At 37.5% G+C, this 17,205-nt stretch overlaps 1 protein-coding gene across 1 annotated transcript in view; it reads left to right on the top strand.

Moving 5' to 3' along the window:
* Window positions 1-17,205, top strand: part of LOC109037481 (unconventional myosin-IXb-like dachs) — a 31,513-nt gene that overhangs the window by 5,861 nt on the left and 8,447 nt on the right. The window contains exons 3-16 of the mRNA XM_019052184.2: window positions 4,448-4,619; window positions 5,711-5,883; window positions 6,760-6,919; window positions 7,486-7,602; window positions 8,153-8,406; window positions 9,724-9,873; window positions 10,196-10,336; window positions 10,876-11,049; window positions 11,362-11,551; window positions 12,363-12,534; window positions 13,249-13,460; window positions 14,171-14,375; window positions 15,113-15,270; window positions 16,112-16,287. Coding sequence (XP_018907729.2) covers window positions 4,448-4,619; window positions 5,711-5,883; window positions 6,760-6,919; window positions 7,486-7,602; window positions 8,153-8,406; window positions 9,724-9,873; window positions 10,196-10,336; window positions 10,876-11,049; window positions 11,362-11,551; window positions 12,363-12,534; window positions 13,249-13,460; window positions 14,171-14,375; window positions 15,113-15,270; window positions 16,112-16,287 — 2,454 coding nt within the window. The remainder of the gene's footprint in view (window positions 1-4,447; window positions 4,620-5,710; window positions 5,884-6,759; window positions 6,920-7,485; window positions 7,603-8,152; window positions 8,407-9,723; window positions 9,874-10,195; window positions 10,337-10,875; window positions 11,050-11,361; window positions 11,552-12,362; window positions 12,535-13,248; window positions 13,461-14,170; window positions 14,376-15,112; window positions 15,271-16,111; window positions 16,288-17,205) is intronic.

Here is a 17,205-nt window from a genome sequence, read left to right as displayed (position 1 = left end):
GAGCCTTAAAAAAAAAGTTCCTCAAAGGGAAATGTATTCCAATCGTTCAATCCTCTTTTCTTAATCATGTCATCGTGGGTTCCATGTGTTTGCTGAAATGGATTTCTTCAAACTTTCTCCACAATTCTAATCAGCGGTCTGATTTTTGAAATTGATAGGTACAGCTATAGACAAAGATGATTTAAGAGAATGGAGCGATCCTATTGGTTAATAGGGTGGTTCTCATAGACTAAAGGAGGAAATGATGGACTTCCTAGTTTGTCTACCACCTACCTCCTTTGTTCATCGCAACCTCTCGCTTCCACCAAGAGGATCCCTCCACATCCTTTTTGTCTATCGCTTTGTCTATCAGTTTCAACAATTAGCCCGAAGGCTGGCAGCGGCCCATGTGGCCACCCCCTTAATCCGGCCGTGGGTAGCGGCACCAATCTCCGGGGGTTGGTCAAGGGGCGAAGTCCCCTAGTATGAAGATTAAAATTTCCCATAGAGGGTGACAAGTTTTGAAAAGTCAGGGTGAATCTGCTAGGTCAGGAAATTTTGCCCATCCCGAAAAGTCAGAAAATTAACAGGCTTGGAAGATTTTACTCCAGGATTCTTAATAGTGTTTTCCCGTTCTCATCCTCTCGATTTTTACTTTCTCGTTTCCCCTGCGGCCAGATGTAGTATTTCTTCGACTCAGGGTTTCAGGAACCGATTTGATTGAATCGATACCATTTGTGACGTCGAACTCATGGCCCGCAGTTGTCGACTATAGACGGACATAGAGAGAACACGCAGATCGGGTGTGACCCGACAATGGTGTTGTCGCATCTGAGGCGGAATGCAAATCACCCGGCCACATATCGCTTGGAAGAGAGTTAATCGCACGAAGCCACGCGGCATCCATGCCGGGTTGCGGCTGCCCTCGGCCGAGGAGACGGTGAGAACTGCCGTACTGAGGAAAAACGCCGTAAGAGCATTCGAATGTTGCCAAATTGCATCTCATAAAATGTTTATTCTTGAAGAAATCCATGAATATTTTCCCTTGAAATTTTCGGATACTTTCGATCTAATTACGAGCAAAATTCTCTGCAAAATCGGAAGGAGATTATCTACCAATTTTCCGGAAAATTCGTGATTTGTCGAAGGAGATTTGGCAACGTCGGAAGGCTCATACGGTTTTTTTCCTGAGCACGGCGGAGGAAAGCACCGGCCGTTGCGACCGGGCGACCCGGGCCCGGGCCATCCATCATTTTTAGTGGCCCTCAGCGTGTAATTTTTGCAATTTCCACGCCCGGCGCCGCGACCCTGATGTACGGTCGATTTGGACGCCCTCCCCCCGCCCTTCGCTCCGACTCGAAATTAGTTTTCGAGTGGGGCCGTCGGATCCGATCCTTCCTCGCAGCGGTTTCCGCGGCCATGAAATGTGGGTTCGAGTCCTCGGTTCTCACCCGGTTTTGAGTTTTCGCGAGGGTACTCACTCATACCTCTTTCGGAATTAAGCGATTCCTCGTGCGTCGTTGCCCAGTGGTAGAAGCTCATCCACGCGTTTTCTCCGTCTTGTACAAAGACTTAAATGCGATAGCCCAAGTTAGAGTACCTGTGTGGGGAGACAGGGTGTCTACAGGTCCCGAAAGTCCTGGAAAAGTCCAGATTCGCTTGACCGGTCCCGAAGTCACGAATAAGTCCGGAAATTTAACTCGAGGTCTCGAAAAATTTAAAAATTCACGGTTTTCGCGAGTCAAAGTGTAGTTGTTACGTAGAAAAAATGTCCCCGATTATACATACTTATCATGGATTCTTTTAGTCATCAGCAATTTTCTTAAAGATGGACTCGATTTCCATTAAAATTAGAAGTAAGTGTAGACTCCGAGGGTCCTGAAAAAGTTCTGAAAAGGTCCCGAAAAAGTTCTGAAATTGGTTTTCGAAAACCTGTAGACACCCTGGGAGAGTAGCAGAGACAGAGACTCTCCACTAGCCTCCTGGCCACAAGTGGAAGCTTTTACTTTCGGGGATTCAACAATTCCTCATGGACAATCATAAGCGAGCAACAGTCATCACTCTTTTTTCGGCTGTTGACGTGCCTACATGGTGGATGATGAGCCCCGGGTGACGTCATGAGCCAAACAAGTTTCCCAAACTTCGGCTTGTTTGCAAAACGAAACTACCAACACGTTGTTAAACATCAACCATGTAAATAAGTCGACAGTTTCCTGTTGAAGTCCCAAAAGTAAAAGCTTCCACGAGATACGAGTGGGGTCTCCTGTCTCTGGCGATTGTGAACAAGTTGATAATTTTGAGAGTATAGATCATGGAGTTTTCAGGGCCCTGAAGGGCGTTTCCTCATAGGTCACTACCAATCTGTAGTCCTTAAATCCTTGGTTTCATCAAAGGGTTTCAAATCATTTAGATTTGAAGCTCATAAGAACTTCTTTTAAGGTGAGAAGAGCCGTTTTGATTTCTAAAGCTGTATAAACCGGTCACGCCGCGCCTCGCGCTGCTGACTGATTTCATGGAGATCCTACAACTATGAAGACCAATCAAATGGCGGCTTTGGAGATCCTACAACCATGAAGACCAATCGAGTGGCGATTTTAGGGATCCTACAACCATGAAAACCAATCAAATGACGACTTGAAGCACACCTCTTTTACCAGGGCTTAGGTGTGCAACGCAGTCAGGGATCAATGGGAAGAGTCGCATTCAACCCAACCAACCCTGCAGCCCTGCTGCCTATGGTGTAATTGACTTAATAACGCACATGCACCACCAAAGGACCAGAAATTCGTAAGAAAATTTAAAAATGATCTTGCATTCCAAGTTTTCCTATTGGCATAACCAATGCTTTTAGGCAGTGAAATCCCAGCTTCTAAGACGTAAGGTCTTGTCTTTATTTCAATTTGAGCCCTGAAAAGTATGAAGATATAAAGACAATAGAGCTGAACTCAAAAATAGTCTTGCTCTTACATCAGAAGCGACAAAATATGGTCAGGTCAAATGTAACCCCTTCATCTTAAGTTGCCTTCTCCCTGTATCTCTCCCTCTCTTTTCTTTGTACTTGTATCACATCTTGAAATATGATACACTAGGATACTCTGACTTAATTGTTGTAAAAGGAGCCGTGCATAATGGGAAACCTTATGCTTGCGACGTCTTATTTGTGTTGAGTGCATTACTTTCGTTCATAATAACCGGGGATCAAGTCTAATTTTGGCGGATCCAGGAAAGTGGCAACATTGTTTTTCTCCAGTTAGACCTATGGAAATGTACCTAAAGATTCTTCAAAGCGAAAACTGTCTCGAAAGTCGGAATTTTTCATAAATCTTGCCACTCTGACGGAGCGCCCGTCTTCGCCACAACTTGAGGCGATCGAATTATCCGAAAAAAAAGTGGTTCTCTACCCAATTACCGAGCAAGTGGCTCAGGTTTTCTGCTCAGTTATTACTAAGCGAGCTTCGTCTAAGGACGGGCCTCGTCCCCAGTATTTGACCTTTTTATTTCGCGGCCTCCTTATAATATTGATGTCTGCGTTATATTCCATGGTGCTCCGCACTTTCATGGATACTTGAAGGAAACCTCTTCAAATTTACTGATGTACCACCGAAGTACACGGCCGTATGGTTCAGTTGTCACACGAAGTATTTTAAAACCATCGTTAGCACTATTGGAGCCTTCATTTTATTGTATCTACTTGTCACGCCAATGCGAAATAGACAATAGAGATTGCCATAAAGTTTAGATTACTCTCTAATACTGCCTTGCTAGGGAAAAACGCCGTATGAGCCTTCAGGCGTTGCCACATTTCCTTTGATAAACCCCGGATTTCCCGGTAAACTTATGAATATTTTCCTTCCAATTTTCCTTCCAATTTTGTTCGCAATTTCAACTCGAGTTCCTGAAAATTTCAAGGAAAAATATCTATAACTTTCCTGAAAAATGAACATTTTATCGAAGAAGATTTGGCAACTCTCGAATGTCCATACGGCGTTCATGATTCGTGGGCGTTCGGGTTTTTACGGAGATAGTGTCTACAAGTCCGGAATTTCCGAAAAGTCCGGAAATAATACTGATTTTTCAAGGGCGGTCCGGAAGTACTGAAAAAGTGCGGAAATTCCGCAAAAAAGTCCGGAATTTTTTAAAAAATTTTGTTATTTTTGTCGCAATTTCAAATTTTTGAAATTTTTCTAATTTCGTCAAATGAAGGTACTGACAAAGTACGGAATTTCTTTGTTGGAGGAGATACTGAATTTCACGAGGATGTACTGAAAAAGTACTTTTTCTTGACCAGTCTATTTAAGTAGACACCCTGTTTTTACGGATGAGTAAACAATTGTAGTTTCTGATTGCAAAATGTCATCCAAATATACTTGCATTGCCTTCATTCCACATCCCACGTACCTACTGTGTCATTTCTCAAGTTTCTTTTCTTGTCTTTGTTTTCACTTGATGTTTGATTTGTCTGTTACAGACGAATATGGGCCCCATTCTACTGTCGATCAACCCGTACACGGACGTAGGGAACCCACTCACGCTGACGAGCATGCGCGGGGTGACGCTGAGCGCGTCGCTACTCAAAGTCGTCCAGGACGCTGTGCGTCAGCAGTCGGAGACCGGCTACCCCCAAGCCATCATCCTCTCAGGTAACTAGTAAACTCCCTTGCGCTTTATTCGTCTGAACAAGATCAGGGTGTCTACAAGTCCGGAATTTCCGGAAATCCCGGAAATAGTACTGATTTTTTTAAGGGCGGGCCGGAAGTACTGAAAAAGTGCGGAAATTCCGCAAGAAGGTCCGGAATGTTTTTCATCTCTTATCATTTTTGTCGCAACTAGAGCGAGGTATTCCAATTTTTGAAATTTTACGAATTTCACTGAAAAAGTACTGAATTTTGTTGTTGTGGAGGCACTGAATTTCTTGGGAATGTACCGAAAAAGTACTGTAAAAGTACTGATTTTCGGCCAGCCTGTTTTGGTAGACACCCTGAAGATCGAAGGCAATCAGAAACCCAAAGCGTATTTGGTGTGTCAGGAGCCAATGATAATAACCGCCTTTCCTCGTACTGATTCCGACTTACGATTTTCTAGCTTGATACAACAAGCATACAATTTAAAAATTTTGAAGACACTTAGATCTTCTTTTCTGAGCCCCCCCCCCCCCCCAACGTATATTTTTGTAATTAGACTCCTTGTATTGTTTTATCTCGTTCATCTCAAACTCTCAATTATACAATATATTTAGACCGTTAATCTCTTTAGTGTGAGGAAAATATAAATCTGAGCCCACTTTTTCCTGTGTTAGCATGTTAAGCATTGACATTAGATACTGTAAACAAGCAAATCAGAGCAATTAGAATAAATCATGGACTAATCTTTACAAGGTGAAAAACATGATAATCTTATTTTATTTTAGGTCAAGTTTTAGGTAAATGTTGGTTCATTTTTTAACTAAACTCTTAAACTCAGTAAAATGGAACTACCCCTAATTTAATGGCTTAGACAATGCGCTGAAAACTTTTGTTTCTCTCACCATTTTTTGTCTACTTCTAAAAGTCTTATGCGTAGTAATTATTTTGATTACCTTAAAAATGTCGGGAAATTCATATTTCGATTTCTGCAATCTGCAAGGGTATCTGATCTCAAAAAAAGCGGATGCTCTTATTACCAACTCACTAAGTCTTCTTTCTCCGTTTCAGCAACGTTTATTTACCTTATCTCAATTTTTTATGTGATGTAGGTACCAGTGGAAGTGGAAAGACATATTGCTCCATGCTATTATTAAGGCAATTGTTTGATGTCGCTGGAGGAGGCCCAGAAACTGATGCCTTCAAGCATCTTGCTGCTGCTTTCACTGTCCTCCGCTCACTCGGATCTGCCAAAACCACCTCCAACTCGGAATCTAGTCGCATTGTAAGACCAATTTTCCTCACCATGTCAACTTTCATTAAATTTCAGAATTTTAATTCCTAGAGTCATTCCTCTTTTCTACACTATTTGTCAAGTATTCATTTGAAGGGCTTAATTGTAGGACAAGACGCATAAGTGCAGTTTTTGAAAAAATTGGGATATTAAGTAAAACTAGTCTCAATGCATACTCTGTGAAAAATTTTGCGCCTTGAATCCAATTTTTAAGCATCAAAAAGTTAGTTTAAACTTTCTCTTTGCCGGAAGGATTCGTGTAATTTCGGAATTAACACTTCTGTGCCTTATATTATCTGCTGTGCTGCACACTTTATCAAAGTATATTGTTCACAGCTATGTTTCAAAATATAATCATGAAATAATTCAATCCCTCATGAAAGGATTCTGTCCATATTTTCAGTTACAGCTAGGAAAATGTTCTGTTTTGTCCATTTAAGATAGTGTTTAATGAAGTCTCCTCTCCATAAAAATTAGTTTTCAAATGTTTTAACTCTTCCAAAAAATGTCTCTCGGTTACAATTCAGTTATTACTGATTGCAACTAGACTTTAATTGAAAATATCTAGTCCCAGTTTAAGATAACATTTTCATAGATTCCTGAGAGATTTATGAAAACCAGACTTTTTTAACTTGAAACCATAAAATATTCAAGAGGAAATGATACTATGACTCAAAGTTTGAAACCATCAAGTTTGAACATATTTACGCTTCTGCAATTGCAAAATTGAAATATTATTGAAATATTAATTGAAATACTATTGAAATACATTTAGGCAGTGTGTAATAGCAATGTCCAAGCAGTCCAACATGCAGTGGTCTTATATTTTATCTCATTCAATTTGTATTTGCTATTTTTTTATTTTAGGGTCATTTTATAGAAGTTCAAGTCACTGATGGAGCGTTGTACCGCACAAAAATTCATTGTTATTTTTTGGACCAAACTCGAGTTATTCGTCCTCTACCAAATGAGAAAAACTATCACATTTTCTATCAGATGCTTGCCGGTTTAACGCCAGAAGAAAGAGGTAGGAGCCCCAGAAAAACAAAATATTTTAATAGAGCTGTTACTGTCATTGAAGTCCCTCAGCTACTAATTCCTCCAAATACTTGGTTGGATTCATCATTTAAATTCTCCCAATCTCAATCAATTTTCTAGCTGGTTACTAAATGCTATCTAAAAAAGAAAATAAAAAAATGATTCTCAATGAATCCAGTGGAAATCTTTGAAACCACTGAGTCAGAATAGATAATATTTAACATTATGACCCAGAGGAGATTTGTTTCCCATCGATATTGATTTCTTATTATTTAATAGCTCTTACAATGAGTTTTAAAGATACTTGTATCGTTAATGTATGAACTGGGCTACCAGACAATCAGGCTCTATTCGTATTGGTTTCTTGATTGTCAAGCAACTACTCTTCTCCTCACAATCCATTTCTCAGATATCTTTTTTTCAAAAGTCTACAGAAGTCATTCAAAATGTTTAATATTCCAGATGTATTTAGACTGACATAATAATTTTTTTTAAGTTGCTTAGAACCTCAATTTATGCATTTGTTTATAATTGTATTTTCTTCCGTATTTTCAGTTAAATTGAACTTGGAGGGCTATTCTCCCCTGAATTTATTTTACCTGCAGAATGGAGATACCTATCAAGATGAGGCTGAAGATGCTGCAAGATTTCTGGCATGGAAAGCTTGTTTAGGTATGTTGTCTAGATCCTTTCGTGCACTTCATCAACATTTGTTGGAAAAAAATGATATTGAAACAAATTCCTAATTAGTTCAATGTCAGAGAAATTGGAAAACTCCGAGTTTTAATACAATGGTTCTAAATTTTCTATCGAACTTTTTTTTGTCTAAAGGAAAAACAACTGATTTTTTCAAGGATACTTCTATGCCCATGAAAAAAAAAGTATTCAATATTATTGAAGATTAAAATGTTCAATTTTCCCTCATTGAACTACATTATTATTTACCGAAACTATGTAACGTTTCGAAATAACAATAAGTTGTATGGTTTCAGATTTCACTTTTGTTATATGTTCCTGTTTTGACACTGAAAGAAAAAAGTGGAGATTTTGTTCTCTTCAAATTATCTGGAAAGGTTTTCAACATTGATATCACTAATTCACTACAAATTTTTTAACAAAAAATAGTATAGGTCAATTTTTTAAAAAAAATTTAATTTTATGTGGACAACAAACTGTGTTCTTGAATTCATTAAGAGAGAATAATAGATTTTGCGCTTTTTAGGTGTTCTGGGAATTCCATTCTTGGATGTTGTCAGAGTTCTAGCTGCAGTTTTACTTTTGGGTAATATGCAGTTTGTTGACAAAGTTCCTGGACCTAATGGAACGGTAGGGGAAGTGATAGTGAATGGTGAAGCAGAGCTGACTGCAGTAGCTGGTTTGTTGGGCGTCACAGCATCAGCACTATTCAGAGGTATTACAACTCGCACTCACAATGCCAGAGGCCAGCTGGTGAAATCCCTTTGTGATGCTAACATGGTGAGTTTTTTCTAAATCTAGAATTTAAAAAAGGTCTCTCCCCCCCTGGACAAGAACCCCTGTAAAATGTTTGTAAAGATAAGTGAAATTGGAAAAAAAAATAATTTCCACCTCTGCTGCCCAACAATGAGTAACAGTTTCCTTTTCTCCCTATCCAAGCTGTAATAAAACTTTTTCCTTTCTTTGTTTGTAAAAGAAGGGAGCAGGGTGGGTCCTTTATTTGTGGGTCCTGTGTAAACAGAACAACCTGCTCCACCGGTCCAACGGTACACCCTGCTCGGAATACCAAAAAATTTGGTGCTGGCTAAAATTACGTATTATTTGATATGCTAATCTTTACAACCTCTAGAGTACAATGAGCTCTCAAAATCGAACTGTACTTGTGCAAATAACACGCAAAGTGGGGCTGAAAAGCGATTTTTCCCGCACTCTTAAACGAGTTCTCTATAGAAGATTTGGAACACTACGCTGTACACTGTTATAATTGAGAGGAATTTTTAGAGATTCTTTTCATCTGTTTTGTCTTCTCTGCCATTGAGGGAAGAAAAACTCTCCTCAATAATTCATTCAAATGTTGAAACATTTCTACTGGCTAATACATTTAAAAATTCTGAAAATCACTTTTCAGCCCTGCTTTTATCATAAGTGGTACACTGAATGTTTAATTTTAAAAGCTCATTATGTTCAAGAGGTCATAACTAACATAGGTAATATCAAATCGTAAAAAAATTTAGTCGGCACCGCATTCTTTGGTTTTTTGTGCATGGTCTTCTTTAATTTTTATAATTCAGATTTTTCAAATTTTTTGAAAGTTTCTATTGTGAGCAAATAGCTGGTGCGTTTATTTTCATGATATTCTATGAATCACAACATAATCAGATTTTTATTGAAAGTTCCGATATATTAAGCAGCTGTGATGCTTAAGTTTGGTCTCAACGAAGAATAAGAGTTAAATAACTTATTATTTTTGACAGCTAACTAATCATACAGCAAGCTATCAAAGGAAAGGTGTTGCCTTCATAATGGAGAGCTCTTAACAAATACGTGTAATACCCCCCTTGGAAGGGAGACCACTAAGTGTAGCAAGATGTTATAAGAATGTAAGGGTAAGGGGCCATTCAAAATGTGCTTAATGCTGGAAGTCAAATGTTATGACACCTCCATCTCCTACTATATCGTACCAGTACCACAAGCCTGCGCCCCCTTCCCACCTACAGCGTCACATATTTTATGAACATCCCAATAGCTGTAGGTATTTCATAAAAATGTGCCTCGGGTATTTTAGTATTTTAAGTTTTTTTCTGCTTTTCTTTCTAGTCAAACATGATTCGTGATTCTCTAGCAAAAGCTCTGTACTGTCGCACAGTTGCAACAATTGTGCGACGAGCGAATAGTCTGAAACGTCTGGGATCAACTTTAGGAACGCTGAGTAGTGACTCAAATGAATCTGTTCACAACCAAGCTGATGTAAGTAATTTCTTCTTATTCAAAGCCATTTCCATAAGTCCAATCCATCCTCTTCCTCTTCTGACTACTATTCACAACTACTCTTCACTTGCCCCAGATTTTTCTTTAGTTTCACCTGGGTATAAAAATAGAATTGAGTAAATTTTAGTCTCCCTTACCATTTTAGCACCATAATCTCACAAAAATTTTGCAAGAGCTACGTCTTTTTGTGTGTGTGTGTTAAGAATCAGCAAGAAATATTAGACATGATTTTTTGTTTTCTCCAGTGTCGCTTAGTTGGATCTATTCTATGATTTTAATTGGGAATTTGGTGTGCCTTTAGGTTGCCAGTCAGCATGCATCAACTGTTGGTACTGCGGGATCCAAGTCTAGTAAATCAATGGCGGCTCTCAACAATGCAGTGCGGCATGCCACAGACGGGTCAATCGGCATCCTTGACATGTTCGGATTTGAAGAACCCAAAGTAAGTTGTGTATATATAGTATGTGGTATATAGTATATTGTATGAATAGAATCTATCACTAGTGTTGCTAGAAAAAGTTTAGGAGTGGAAAAATTCCTTTTAAGTTCAAAGAATTGAATGTTCTCAAGCTCTGAGCTCATAGAATCCTGCATACCTCTTTCAATTTTAGTGTTATTCCATCGGTTTTTATATTTTTTTCCTTTGATTTTTTCAAAAAGTTTGAATCTTATTATTTTATCTTTTTCACACCGCTTGAAGTCTCCAAATATTAATTATATAAACTCTACCAAGAATGCTCTCAATTGTCAATTGTATCTGAAGAAGCAGTCATAACTGTTGAATTTCAAAACTTGGAAAATATTCAGAAATAATTATTGGAGCTTGTTCAGTTTGTAGCCTTTTTTTCTTCTTTTTCTTCTTCTTTTTTTCTTATTTTTTTTTTGTGGAGGCAGCAAAATAGCCTCGGCATCATTGCATCTACAAATATTTCCTTCAAATGAAAGCCATTTTCCAATTTTCATTGCTTTATCAATTTTCAGCCAAGTCAATTGGAGCACCTTTGCATCAATTTGTGTGCAGAAACAATGCAGCATTTTTACAACACTCATATCTTTAAATCTAGCATCGAGTCATGCCGAGACGAAGGCATTCATAGTGATGTTGAAGTTGACTATACTGACAATGTTCCGTGCATTGATCTGATTTCTTCTTTGGTGAGTGCTTCATTTTTTTATTTTCTATCCTGTAATATAATAATCAAAAGAGATTCATCCTCTTTTTCATCCAACAAACAAATATTCGTATCTAAGTTAAAAATCATTCTTTTGATTGGAAAAGAAAAGGTTTTCATATCACTGTATTCTTCGGCCATGAAAACAAACATTTACAAAGTCACAATTATATATGTAACTCATTTCCAAAATTATGGTTTGTTTGTAATGAATGCAGTTGTCTTTTTCCGTGTGCCTAACAGGAATGGATTTTATCAAATATTTTTCATTAATTTAGTTTGCTACTTTTTTCAGAGAACTGGTTTGTTGAGTATGTTAGATGTTGAATGCTCAATTCGTGGTTCCGCTGAGTCCTATATTGCCAAAGTCAAAGCTCAACATAGACATAATTCACGCTTGTACGAACCAAAACCTCTGGAGCCCAGATCCTTTGGAATCCAGCACTTTGCAGGACGAGTGGTTTATGATGCAACAAATTTCTTAGGTACCTAAATATTTAAAATAATTTTATCAAAAATTGGAAAAGAATAACCCAGCCATAAATTGTAAATTAGATGTATTCCAATAACTTTTTTGGAGGGAGGGGGCACTAGAGAAAAGAAAAAACTCTTACATTAGGAAAAGCTTTACCTGTATAATTGGCGAGTTGAATCTGTCATAGAATGATGGGCCTCTCGCAAAATAGTGGAAAGTGGAAGGGGAAACAATTTTACTCTACAGGAGAGGCGCAGGAGCACTAGTATGAGGTAGCAAAGGGAAAGGTTGCAGTGGTATAATTGCGTCAATTGGGCTTGCTGATGATACCCTGTTGTCATTTGCAGTCAACAGATGCGCTCAAATATGGAAAAGTGCAGGTTTTTCAGCACCAACTGGCAACTATGCTGTAAACTAAGATATCCTCTCCCATGGACGGTCACACCAGAAAAAAGTATCCTCAAGGAATCAAATCTGCAGAGGTGCTGTCAGCTAAGTTGGCAGTTGCTTACTTTTAACTGTCCAGTCCAGTAGACTGATTTACATTTCCGTGCATGGTGGCAGCATTGCTCGCAGTCAATGGCTATTGGACGACTGCATTGCTGTTGCTTGCAAACAAAAGTAAACAACTGCCAACTTAGCTGACAACACCTCTAGGCCAATATATTTCAGTCCATGAAAATCCATTCAGTCCATCTGGATTGCCTTCCGTCAGATTTTTTTTTTTTTTCAGTGAATATTTCTTCTCTCCGTTAGCAATCTACCTATTGACTACTGAGGGAAGGTAAGAGAAATTAATATAATTTTGTATGATATTTCAGATACCAACAAAGATGTGGTACCAGATGACCTTGTTGCTGTGTTTCATAAACAAACATGTAGCTTTGGTTTTGCAACACACCTATTTGGCAGCGAATTAAAAGCACTTTTTTCTTTGGAAACAGTTCCAAGAGGAGTTAGCTTCCGCATTTCTCCCACTTCGCATTCTGATTTGTGAGTATCCTCTTGATCATTTAAGACAAGAACAGACATCACTTCAATAATTTTTTTTTCTCTTGAACACGAGCCTATATTGGAAAGAATTACATAATTGTAATTCAGTAGCCACACCGTCACATTCTCTTGCCGAGGCCCCTGTCATGGAGGATTTTTTTCTCTTACCTATAACCAGCACACCAAACATTCTCAATTATTTCTCTAAAATCTATCATTGAAAAGTTAACTCAAGGAGTGTTAAAGAAATGGGTTTCCATGTAAGTTAATGAAGAAAATATATTCATTTTAAAATAATTTCCTCCTTAAATTTTTTTCTCTTATTTTTTCCAGCCCCTGGGTGATCTTAATTAAGAATGAAAAAATGTTTGACCAGTCGCATATTATTTCTGAGAACAAGCCAAAAAAGATATGCTGCAATTAAGGAAATAGTAATTTTAATTTTTAAAAATTCACCATCCTCAAAATACTTTAGGCAGTTTGTCAAATTATTAAAATAGTTCTTTAAGCCAGGTTTTGTGATAAGAAAAACGAAGCAAAAAAGTAAAAGAAGGAAAAAATAAATTAAATCAAAGTTCCATAAAGGTATTTTGATATAGGGAAAAATTTTAAATGTACTTTTAATTTCAAACATTTTCATCATATTGCGTCACGTTCCAACAATATACTTGTCATTTTTGTGTAACATGGATGTGCCTTTTTGTTATTGTGCAGGTTAAATGGTGATGAGCCCGTTTCAACTTTGACTCAAGACTTTCACACTCGCTTAGATAATTTACTACGTTCATTAGTTCATGCACGACCTCACTTTGTACGCTGTGTTAAGGCAAATTCTGCAGAGAGCCCTGCAAGATTTGATCGTAGTACTGTCATGAGGCAAATTCGTTCCTTGCAAGTTCTAGAAACAGTTAATTTAATGGTTGGAGGTAAGATCGATCGTCAATAAAATTTTCTTTGAATATAAAGCGATGCATCTCCATATTACATTCAAGATATGTATCACTTTTTTTCCTTCGTTAATCGACTGAACTCATGCAAGCAAGATCAACAGCAAGATCCTTGGCCACTGTAAAATTATTTAGAGATGAAAGTGCAACAAAAAATGAAAAAAAGAAAGAGGAAGAATTTTGTCATCTTACTTTTGAAGATAACTTTAGTAGCTATACTGTTCAAAACATTCCTATTTGCACATTAAAATTGACATTGAACTTAACATGCATACTTTTTATGGGCAAACTTCTCCTCTTTTTATCAGCTTCAGAAATAGTCTCTTCAATTCTGTGAAATTGTTTACACAGGATGTTTCAAATAGAGATACAGATATGTAAGAGAAGAATTATTTTTGCCAAAATAAGACTTATTTGCTCCACTACCTTTTTCCCGCTAAGCCATCCTAAGAGCTATTCTAAATTATGTATTGCGGAAAAGTTTCATTTTTTTTCAGAGAATGGATCCTTCAAGTATTAGTCTTTGATCAGAGAATCCTGTATGTTGTCTGAAGAAAAAATTCTTTATGAAATGGTGCAAAAGTGAAGTTGGGCTGGATAGTTAAATATTTCTATTGAAAGCATAAGTTTTGCAATACGTTTACATTGTTGTCTGAATGTTGCTTTCTAATTTTAATGTATTCCTGCAGGATTCCCCCACAGAATGAGATTTAAGGCATTCAATTCACGGTATAGGCTGTTAGCACCATTCACACAATTGCGCCGGTCCGAAGAAGGAGCAATAGAAGACTGTCAACTAATTTTACATCGACTGGAGGAGAAACAGCAACTGAAACAGTTGCAGTCTGAAGTGTCCGTTTCATGGGCCTTCGGCAAAAGGCACATATTCTTAAGGTATTCGATTGATGCACAAGATTTCCATATTATTTTTTTCGGGTTGGGGACTTTATTTTACACGTAAATACACAGTAATCATTACTTTATGGAAAGAAAAAGTCATAAAAATCCCCCTCAACAATTTGTATCAATGATTACGGATACTTTTTGATAACTGCTCTAAAAAATGTTCAAGTTTTGAGAAAAACGCTTTTTAAACCATTACAGGAAAAAGGTGCAAAGAATGGAGAATATCAATATCTCTCATTTCTTTAAAGTGTTCCCCTCTGTCTGTGACTCTTCTGCAACAGCTGTTATATCAAATCCCCTGTTACTTTTTCCTAAGTTTTACAGAATTTTGTTTACAGATGTTGAATCTAAGTCAGAAAAATCATTTCATCATTTAATTATTATTAAAATGGGCTGAGTGCTAGCAATCTGAATTTGCATTCACCACAAAGTCAATTGTGTTTACCATCCAGAGTGATTATAACCAACTTTTCTTTTCCATCTCTGCCTCATGGTCCAGCTAGAAGTTTAAAGAGGGGAGGGGGAGGAGAGAAATTCCCAATATGCCCATAACTTTGCATTCAATCTAGGAGTGTAACTATCCTCTCATCAGTTTCAATCATTATTCTTCTTTATTTCTGAGAAGGAAGTGAATTAAATAATTTTAACAAGCGGAAGATCTAATTTTGTCAATCTGCATTCTGATAAAAGGAAAATGTCTGAATTTTGTTACTTTTCAATTACAGCGAAGGTTTAAGACAGCAGTTAGAGACATTGAGAACAAATACTAGGCAACACGCAGCTACCTTAATTCAGACAAAATGGCGAGGTTGGCATCTGAGGAAACGCTGGCCAGCCCTGAAAAGATCGCTTGAACTACAACATCCTACTGGCAACGTTGGAGGTAAACTTTTTTATTTTTTAGCTTCTCCCATCTGTAGAACTATTTGGAGTAGGATTCGGACAGCACTGTAGCAACTCCTATTCTGAGTAACTTAAGCTGTGGTATTAATATGATCTACCCAAGTAGCAGTGATTGCGATAAATATCGATTTTATCGGTTGATTGTCGCGATTATATTAGTGGCAATATATCGAGACATTATTGCATTAAAAATTGCAATGTATGGCGACTAAATCGCTACACATTGCAATTTTTGGTTCGATAAAATCGTTATCAATTTTGTCGATGAAATGGAGATTAAATTGCCATTCATCGTTTTTTTATTTCGAAAATATCGCGATAAATTGTCGGGCAATGGAAGCGTGATTTTATCGTTATAAGATTGAGGATAATTGCTCAGATGTTGATGATCCTGGCGATTTTATCGCAGATGAAATTGCAATATACAGCGATTTGTCCGTTGAGAAATGCTACTTGGGTACTGATGAGGATCTAAGAAGACCCAAATCGATATAGATTTTCGGTCTTGCACTGATATTCAGTAGAGTTCAAGTTTTTAATCCAATGACAATTTTTGGAATTTTTGGGCACTATTCTACCATCTCATTACTTAAATTGAACTACTGCCTTCAGTTCACAACGGACAAATTTTTGCGCCCTCAAAAAGGAAGGGCTTGCACTGAAGGAAATTAGACATGCTTCAATTGTCGATATTGATACCTGACCAACAATTTTACAACTTAATCTAATCAAATTTCTTTTAATCGTTTTATAGTCCTTATTAAGAGGCTTCTTGACTATCAAATATGTATGTTTGCATTTCATTTTTGGTGTTTCCTCAGGAGGAACAACTGGCATTTCAGGAAGGTCTGGTAACGCATCAAACAGTGGAAACACAACTGCAACTTTGAGTCGACCGCGGCCACAGCCCATTGCAGGCACTCCACCCCCAGACCCTAATGAAAAGTGTGATCAAAAGATGATACAACAGACTTGCACTTTGTTTGGACTTGACTTGGTAAATTTTATTTTCTCATGCCTTTTCCTTTTCTTTTCTGTCTATGCGTCAGGTAATGTACTTTTAAAGGCAAAGACTGAACTCCAGAGATTAATTGCAAAACTGAAGAATCATAAAATTTTAGGCACCAAATAAAAATGGACAGAGCCGAACCTCGGATAACTGTTCCTTGTGTCTTTTCAGTGTAAATCTTGAAAGTGAAATTTTTAAAATTATACAATTTAACAGTAGGGCTGTGCGAATAGTGAATTCTCCGAACAAAGCGAATAGCGAATAATTTCAGTAACTATTCGCGAATAGCAAAGCGAATAACGAATAATTTATGTCAATTATTCACAACTACGAATAGTAAAACGAATAATTGGAAATGACTTTTTGAAGAGTTAAAATTCGCGAATATTACAAAAGTCTACAAAAAAAATGTGATTAATTTTTTAAGAATTTTCCATTTGTTCATACGCCTGCACAGAAAACAATGAAATGCTATGATAGTAGCCTAGGCTGTTAAGAATTTGTTCGAAGATCTCTGGATGCTGGCTTGACTGTCCCTGCAGTTACGTATGCATTTCCAGGATTTGAAGATAACTGCTCGGGCAGTCAAGGTAGTATCGAAGGATCACTAGACACATTTTAGTATTTTATTTTTTTTTGTGTAAATAAAAATGTGTTTATGAACTTTTTTTTTTCAATTTCAGACATTTCTGTGTCTTTCAATCCTTAATTTGGGCTCTTTGCTCATTCCCCCAATCCCAATCGCGCTTGCTGTTCGTAAACTCGGCAAAGTCGGTGCAGATCATAGGAGATCCGCCGTTCACGATGTCTCGGGTAGAAGCGTTTCACGTTTCACGATTGCCACTCGAAAATTCGTTATTTTTGATGGCGCGAATATTTGAAAATTCATTCCTCGTGACGGCGCGA

Source organism: Bemisia tabaci, chromosome 5, assembly GCF_918797505.1.
Source record: "Bemisia tabaci chromosome 5, PGI_BMITA_v3".
In the NCBI taxonomy this organism is placed as follows: Eukaryota; Metazoa; Arthropoda; class Insecta; order Hemiptera; family Aleyrodidae; genus Bemisia; species Bemisia tabaci.
The sequence above is the reverse complement of the archived record's forward strand: the minus strand, read 5'-3'. Positions and strand labels throughout refer to the sequence as shown.